At 40.9% G+C, this 8,882-nt stretch overlaps 1 protein-coding gene across 1 annotated transcript; it reads left to right on the top strand.

Annotated features, from left to right (window-relative positions):
- Positions 1-465: 465 nt before the first annotated feature.
- On the top strand, positions 466-8,265 carry LOC128193933 (uncharacterized). The gene is made up of 2 exons (XM_052868129.1): positions 466-5,187; positions 5,695-8,265. The coding sequence occupies exons 1-2, from the start codon at positions 537-539 to the stop codon at positions 6,324-6,326; spliced, it is 5,283 nt and encodes a 1,760-aa protein (XP_052724089.1). The 5' UTR covers positions 466-536; the 3' UTR covers positions 6,327-8,265.
- Positions 8,266-8,882: the final 617 nt, after the last annotated feature.

The raw sequence follows: 8,882 nt of genomic DNA, 5'->3' as shown, positions 1-8,882 counted from the left end.
TAATTATTTACTGTTGTAATTTATTTTCTGTTTCTACTGTTTTCTGTATTTATTATTTACTGTATTTTCGTTTTCTGTATTTAATTTTTTGGTCCAGATTTATTTTTACTGTTTTACGTTACTGTATTTTCATTTTCACTGTAGCAATTTCGTTTTTTTTTTTTATTTCGTTTTACTGTTTTAATTTTATTTCAACGCTTTTAAATTTCATCCGCAACCAAAACAATTTTCAAAACCCCCTCATTACGTGTTGACAAGAAACTCAATCATATTTGGTCCCTGAGAGACGACCTAGGAGTCAATTCCTAGCACTGTACTGCATTCTTAATTGCACATCAAATTTGATCGGCCGCGACAGCCGTATCAAATTTTGGCGCCGCTGCCGGGGACCAACGGTTTAGTTTTGAGTCTTGTGTCTGTGTTGTGTGATTTGTATTGTGTTTGTAATAGTGTTGTTTTGCTATCTTGTGTTTGTTTCTGTGGCTTGAATTTTCTGTGCTTTTATTTCATGATTACAGGGTGTCGTGATTTAGTGCATGACTAGAGGAAATCATGGATTCATACCACCCTTTGATCCTGAGATTGATAGGACTTTTCATAGCTTAATTAGGCATTCTAGGAATTTGTCTTTAGAGTCTGTTTTTGAACCTGTTCCATTAGATATTGTGCATCCTACTGTTGAGTACTCTGTGCATACTGCATCTGTTGCATCTGTACTTGATTCTGATTTTGATTCTGTTGTTTTTCACACTGAGAACAATATGGCACAACCTCCACCTCGCGAGAGGACTTTTAGGGAGATGGCTGCACCTGATTTTGATATTGAAAGCTTGTGCATCCAATATCCTGATGAGGACGTTCCATTTGTTCTCAAGACTGGACTGATCCATTTGTTGCCCAAGTTTAGTGGTCTTGCAGGTGAGAGTCCACATAAGCATTTGAAGGAATTCCACATTGTCTGTTCCAGTATGAAACCTCATGATGTTCCTGAAGAGCACATCTTCCTGAAGGCATTCCCTCATTCATTGGAAAATGTTGCTAAGGATTGGCTATATGGTTTGGCGCCTAGATCCGTCACCAATTGGGATGATCTGAAGAAGTTGTTCTTAGATAAATTTTTCCCAGCATCTCGGACCACAGCTATCAGAAAAGACATAACTGGGATCAGGCAGACTGGTGGAGAGAACCTGTATGAGTATTGGGAGAGATTCAAGACACTTTGTGCTAGCTGCCCCCACCATCAGATACCGGAACAACTTCTTATTCAGTATTTCTATGAGGGTCTGAACAACATGGATCGGGGTATGATTGATGCTGCTAGTGGTGGAGCCCTTGGAGACACCACACCTGTTGAGGCCAGGCGATTGATTGAGAAGATGGCCTCCAACTCACAACAGTTTAGTGCCAGGAATGATGCCATTGTGGTGAGGGGCGTACACGATGTTGTTACCCAATCTTTATCAGTTGTTGAAAGTAAATTGGAAAGCAAGATTGACTCTCTCGCGAAGTTGGTGACACAGTGGACTACCAACCAGAGATCTACAGCTCCATCTGCATCTGTTGCACGACTGTGCGGTATTTGTCCTTCCACCGACCATTATACAGATGCGTGTCCTTCTCTACAACACTCTGCTGCCTCTGATGCGCCTCAGGCTTATGCTACAAATATATATAACAACAGGCAGCCGCAACAGCAAAATCATGACTTGTCCACTAACAGGTACAACCCAGGGTGGAGGAATCACCCCAATCTTAGATGGAACAATACGCCACAGCATCAGCAACAGGCACCACCTTTCCAGAATGCTGGAGCACCTAACAGATATGTGCCCCCACCTATGCAGCAACACCAAAGACAACAACAACAGCAACAACAAGAGCCACCTGCTCAAGCAGCTGCTCAACCAGCTGCCCAACCTTCCACTTCATCTGAACCTTCATTGGAAGAGTTAGTGAGACAAATGACCATTCAAAACCTACAGATGGCGACTCAGATAAACCAGATGGGAGTTTCCATACAGAGTCTCACTAACCAGATGGGTCAGATGGCCACTCAGATAAATCAGGCGCAATCTCAGAATTCTGATAAGTTACCATCCCAGACTGTGCAGAATCCAAGAAATGTGAGTGCCATAACCCTCAGATCAGGGAAGCAAATTGTTGTACCTTCAGAGCCCGCTTCTACACCTACACCTGTGCCTGCCATTTTTCCTAGAGAGGACGAGCATGATGGTCCACATAGGACGTTTGAAGTGGGTGGATCTTCTTCTCCAACTGATGGTTTTTCTTCAATAAGATCTCCTCCGTTGTCTACCACTACCACTGCCGCACCTTCTCCATTGGTTGACCGACCTATCCCTCTTCCATTTCCTTCACGGGCACTTCCTAGCAAAAAGATGGAAGAGGTGGATAAAGAAATTCTGGAGACCTTCAGGAAGGTGGAGGTGAACATACCTCTACTTGATGCCATCAAGCAGATACCAAAGTATGCAAAATTCTTGAAGGAACTGTGCACACACAAGAGGAAGATGAAGGGCAATGAGAGGATTAGCATGGGAAGGAATGTATCTGCGCTTATTGGTAAGTCGGTCCCGCACATTCCTGAAAAGTGCAAGGATCCAGGTATATTTTGCATTCCTTGTGTGATTGGGAATAATAAATTTGAGAATGCCATGCTTGATTTGGGTGCTTCTGTTAATGTCATGCCTTTGTCTATATATGAATCTTTATCTCTTGGTCCTTTGCAAACCACAGGCGTGGTCATTCAGTTGGCTAATAGAAGTGTTACCCACCCAACAGGTTTCATAGAAGATGTCTTGGTAAGGGTTGGTGAATTGATTTTTCCTGCTGATTTTTATGTTCTGGAAATGGAGGAGGGATTCTCTCATGGATCCGCTCCCATTATCTTAGGCAGGCCATTCTTGAAAACTGCCCGAACTAAGATTGATGTATATGCTGGAACTTTGTCTATGGAATTTGCTGATATTGTTGTTCATTTTAATATCTTTGATGCAATGAAATTTCCAGCTGAGGACCATTCTCTGTTTAGGATTGATACATTGGATGACATTATTGATGAATTTGTTGTTGGAAACTTTCATTCTGTGCATGAGAAGAAACATTCTTTTCTATCTTCTTTGCATTCATTTATTGAATCTGGATTCAAATCAGGTTTTGAGAATGATGTTGATAATGTTATGGATCTTGATGAGAATTGTGATGTCCAGGATATTGATGCCATGAATGATATTGATGATGTTGTTGATATATCTGAGATGGACATTGATTTTGATTGTAATGAGATGAGTGTTCTGCCTTTACCTGTACACTCTTTAGGGTCAGAATGCATTAACCATGTTGCAGGTAGTACACTTGAATCTGACTTGCAGGCACCCACTCTTGAGCTGAAACAGTTACCAAATAACCTCAAGTACGTGTACTTGGAGGATGATGAGAAGAAACCAGTGATCATTTCTACCTCCCTTGATTCTGTTCAAGAGGAGAAGTTGCTTGGTATATTGAGGAAGAACAAAAAGGCCATTGGTTGGAGTTTAGCTGACATACCTGGTATTAGCCCATCCACATGCATGCATAGAATTCTTTTGGAAGATGAGGCAAAGCCAGTGAGACAGCCACAAAGAAGGCAAAACCCCGTGATCATGGACGTCATCAAGAAGGAGGTGACCAAGCTTTTGCAGGCTGGGATCATCTATCCTATTTCAGACAGTCAATGGGTGAGCCCCATCCATGTTGTGCCCAAGAAAACTGGCCTCACCGTGGTGAAGAATGAGAGGGATGAACTTATCCCAACTAGAGTGCAGAACAGTTGGAGAGTCTGCATTGACTATAGGAGGCTAAACCAAGCAACCAGGAAAGATCATTTTCCCCTGCCATTCATTGATCAGATGCTAGAGCGCCTGGCAGGTAAATCTCATTATTGTTTTCTTGATGGTTTTTCTGGGTATTTTCAGATTAATATTGCTCCTGAGGATCAAGAGAAAACCACATTCACCTGCCCCTTTGGCACTTTTGCCTATAGGAGGATGCCCTTTGGTCTCTGCAACGCTCCTGGTACCTTCCAACGATGCATGCTTAGCATTTTTAGCGACTTTCTTGAGAGTTGTATAGAGGTGTTTATGGATGATTTTACTCTGTATGGATCCTCTTTTGATGTATGTTTAGACAGTCTGGAAAAAGTCTTGAAAAGATGCATAGAAACAAACCTTGTTCTCAATTTTGAGAAATGTTACTTTATGGTTGAACAAGGTTTGGTTTTAGGGCATATCATTTCTGAAAAGGGAATAGAGGTAGATCCTGCTAAGATATCTGTGATTTCGCAGTTGCCTTACCCCTCTTGCGTGCGAGAGGTGCGATCTTTCCTTGGACATGCAGGTTTCTACAGGCGCTTCATCAAAGATTTCAGCAAGAAAGCGCTTCCCTTGTCCAGACTGCTGCAGAAGGATGTTGACTTTGTTTGTGATGACAGATGCAAGCAGGCTTTTGATTGCCTGAAGGAAGCTTTGACCACCACTCCTATCATTCAGGCACCAGATTGGACAGCCCCATTTGAGCTCATGTGTGATGCGTCTAATTATGCATTGGGGGCTGTCTTAACACAGAAAATTGACAAGCTGCCAAGAGTGATCTACTATGCTTCACGCACTTTGGATGCTGCTCAAGCAAACTATACCACCACTGAAAAAGAGTTGTTGGCAATTGTTTTTGCCCTTGATAAGTTTAGGTCATATTTGCTTGGATCACCTGTTATTGCGTATACTGACCATGCAGCTCTTAAGTTTCTATTGAAAAAGGCTGAGTCAAAGCCTATATTGATCAGGTGGATGCTACTGCTCCAGGAGTTTGACTTGCATATTAAAGACCGGAGTGGAGCACAAAATCTAGTTGCGGACCACCTCAGCCGGATTGAGAGAGCTGGGAATGAAGTTAATGTGTTGCCCATCCAGGATGACTTTCCTAATGAGAGTTTGTTGATGATTTCTTCTTCTCACCCCACTCCTTGGTTTGCACACATTGTAAATTATTTAGTTGCTTCTGTTTTTCCTCCCTTAGCGTCACGTGCACAAATTTCTAAAATTAAGAGTGATTCTAAATATTATGTTTGGGATGACCCATATCTGTGGAAGTTGTGCAGTGACCAGGTTACTAGGAGATGTATTCCGGACCATGAGATTGACTCGGTCCTACAGTTCTGTCATGCCTCCTCACCTAGTGGTCATCTGGGGATACAGAGAACAGCTCGCAGGGTGCTTGACTGTGGGTTCTATTGGCCTTCCATCTTCAAGGATGCGGAAAGGATTTGTAGCACCTGTGAGCCTTGTCAGAAAGCAGGAGGACAAATTTCACAGAGACAAGAGATGCCTCAACAACCTATGTTGTTCTGTGAGGTGTTTGATGTCTGGGGTATAGATTTCATGGGTCCTTTTCCTGTTTCTTTTGGTTTTTCTTATATTCTCCTTGCTGTGGATTATGTTTCAAAATGGGTGGAAGCTAAAGCCACCAGAACTAATGATGCTCGGGTTGTTGTGGATTTTGTTAGATCTCACCTCTTTTGCAGGTTTGGAGTGCCTAGAGCAATTGTTAGTGACCAGGGAACCCATTTTTGCAACAGATCCATGCAAGCTTTGCTCAAGAAATATGGGGTGACACACAGAGTTTCTACACCTTACCACCCCCAAACAAATGGGCAGGCTGAGATCTCCAACAGAGAGATTAAAAGGATTTTGGAAAAGATTGTCCAGCCCAACAGGAAAGATTGGAGTAGTAGACTGGACGATGCTCTTTGGGCTCACAGGACTGCCTACAAAGCACCAATTGGGATGTCTCCTTACAGGGTCGTCTTTGGAAAAACATGTCATTTACCAGTTGAGATTGAGCATCGGGCATATTGGGCTGTGAAGACTTGCAACTTCTCCATGGACCAAGCTGGAGAGGAAAGGAAGTTGCAATTGAATGAATTAGATGAAATCCGATTGGAAGCCTATGAGAATTCGAAGTTCTACAAGGAAAGGACCAAGAGGTTCCATGATAGCTCCATTGTTAGAAAGGACTTCGAGGTTGGCCAACAGGTTTTGCTGTATAATTCTAGACTCGGCCTCATGGGTGGTAAGTTGAGATCAAAGTGGACTGGACCCTTTGTTGTGACTAATGTTTATCCTTATGGTGCAGTAGAAATCCAGGGTCCATCTGCAGCTAAAAGCTTCAAGGTGAACGGGCATAGACTGAAGCCCTTCCTCAGCAATCCTTCTCTGTTGGATGCAGTGGTGGAGGAGACATCTTTGGTCTACCCCACCTACCCTCCCACCTGACTCAGGGAGTTTCTTCTCTCCTTCCCTCCTCACTTTTATTACACTTTGTCGATATCTGATGACTGTTTTGATTGCTTGATCTGCTGATTGTGACACACTGAGGACATTGTGTCGTTTAAGTGTGGTCTATTAGGGGAGGTTGTTTCTTTGTATGTATATTTCAGTTTGTATGCAGTTTGTTGTGTCTTATGTACAGTTTTTCATGATTTTCGTGAATTCTGGATTGTGATTAGGTTGTTAGTTTTCCTGCACTTCATTAATACTCTGAATTGTTGAAATGAAATCCTTACTTTTCTTTGCTTGGGAGATGATCATGATATTTGAGAGTTGAATTGATGGTGACCCTATTACCTGTGTGAGATTTGAGCCATTTGATGATCTTTCTTGTGTGTGATATATGCCTTGATTGCTTTCACATATGTCTTGGCTTCACTCTTTTAATTGATTCTTGACTAATACGCATGTTTGAAAGGGATAAAGGCATTTTGTTGTTGAGCCTCTAAGCCAGATAAGCCTACCCTGTTTTGATCCATTGATGACCCTTTTGAGCCTATGTTTTTCCCCATTTCTTTGTTTTGAAGCTCATACACCAGCCCTAAGTGAAAAACCATTATTACCTGAGCCTTAGGGAATTTTATAGCTTTGGAATTGTTTTGGGAATAAGTGTGGTCTCTTGGGAATTTCAGATGAATTGGCTAGTGAGTTCTCTTCGTATCTTGTTTCTGTTTGTAAATATGTGGTACATCTTGTCTCTTGAAATTGTGTGTTGAACAGAGTAAAGAAAAGAGTCAGGATAAGAAAAAAAAATCAAAAAAAAAAAATCAAAAAAAAAAAAAAAAAAAAAACTCAAAAAAAAAAAATTGTGAACAACGGTGAATAATGGAGTTAATTAGAGGATGGAATTAGAGGTTGTAGGTGAGTGTGAATGCGTTTATACTTGTTCCCCATTGCTCATCTATTCCTTATGGTTTATAGCTTTTTATCCAGATATATCCTTCCTTGTCCTTGACCCCATTATGACCATAAAAAGACCTTTTGATTTGAACATGCGTATCTGCTTGAGTGTTGATATTAGAGGCTTGCCAAGCCTATTTGTGTTTGCTTTCTTGAGTGCATTGAGTGACATTGATTTACCTTAAACACTCGAGAGAAACACTGATTGTGTACATCTGTGAGGCTCTATTGCTGTCGATTCATCTCTTGAACTGATTGATTGTTTCCCTTGTACTGAACTGTTTGGATGATTCTTTGAGTATTTGCTTTCATTGATTTTGTGTAGGATTCTGCCTGTACCTTTTATTGTCCAGATTTTGTGGGAATTGTGAAAGTGTGTTTCTGTTTTGGAGTTTGTGCTGTCTGTCAAGTCTGTGTCACTTTTCTAATGTTTGAACTGCTCCCTGGTTTTGTGTCTTAAGTTTGCCCAGGAGTGCAAACGACTAAGTGTGGTCTATTTTGATGAGTCATTATTTTCTTCACTTCACTTAGTTTACTGTACTAAAATTAATCAGGGAGTTGTGCTTAATTGTCCAGTATTTTCCCGTTTTTACTGATTGTGCTTAATTTGATCAGAAATTCTTATTTTACTTAATTTGAATTATCTGAGAATAATTATTTACATTAGTGAGTGCAGGGAAAATTCTGTAAATATTTTAGAACATTAGGAACAATATTTATTTACACACTGTGTTATCTAGTCGAAGCCGTACTGCATTGAATTAATCTGTGTATTGATCCGTATAATGAAATATTTTTCTTGAGTTTGTAAAAGCAAAATAGGCTTGGCATCATTACACCTCACGGCAACTCTTTGGATTCAAATGAAGAATTTTGCAAAACATTTAGCCTAAGTTGGAATGAAAGAGAAGAGACCACCAAGTTCCATGTGCAGCCCACTGTTTTATGAATTGTTTTGGAAAAGAATAGCATTGTCTTATGTATACAATTCACATTACAAATTAAATGAGGGAAGTGACCATACTTGAAAGTCTCGGCCATACACATACCACCTTTGGAAAATTCAACATACAATTGAGAAAAGGTAGAATGAGCTAGATCCAAGAACAAAGTCATCCCGTGAAACACCAATTGGAGAGCTAAATCCAAGCACAGGGGATTGATTGAAGAAAAATGAAAAAGGCTAACTACTAGGTGGTGGATCAGCCGCTACTCTATGGCACAAAGAGACAACACACATGCTGATTTTTGGGGTCTCTTAAAACCTCCTTCCTCTCGGCAATTTGGGGGCATCCTATCTTTTCTCTTTTCCCGTGGAGTATAGCAAGAGTATTACAGAGATCATGGCTTGATGAAGGAAGAGAAGGTGCTGGTGTGAGATGATACGTCCAGAGAGCTAGAAGAGGGAAGCAAAACTGTATTTGATTCTTGAAACACTACTGGAAGAAGACACAAGACCAAGAGGCAGCTAGTTTGTTTCCTTTACTTTGCTTTGCTTCTTTGTACTTTGAATGATTTTCCTTGAGAACTGGAAACATGTTCATGATGAATGAATAGCTTATGTTTATTTTCTTTCTTGAATTGTAATTGCATCTTCCATTT

The sequence above is a fragment of the Vigna angularis genome, chromosome 9 (assembly GCF_016808095.1).
Source record: "Vigna angularis cultivar LongXiaoDou No.4 chromosome 9, ASM1680809v1, whole genome shotgun sequence".
Taxonomy (NCBI): Eukaryota; Viridiplantae; Streptophyta; class Magnoliopsida; order Fabales; family Fabaceae; genus Vigna; species Vigna angularis.
The sequence above is the reverse complement of the archived record's forward strand: the minus strand, read 5'-3'. Positions and strand labels throughout refer to the sequence as shown.

Coding starts and splice junctions, on each gene's coding strand:
- LOC128193933 (XM_052868129.1), top strand. CDS start 537: ATGACTAGAGGAAATCATGGATTCATACCACCCTTTGATCCTGAGATT. Junction 5,188..5,694: donor GAGATGTATTCCGGACCATG/AGATTGACTCGG, acceptor CTTACCACCCCC/AAACAAATGGGCAGGCTGAG.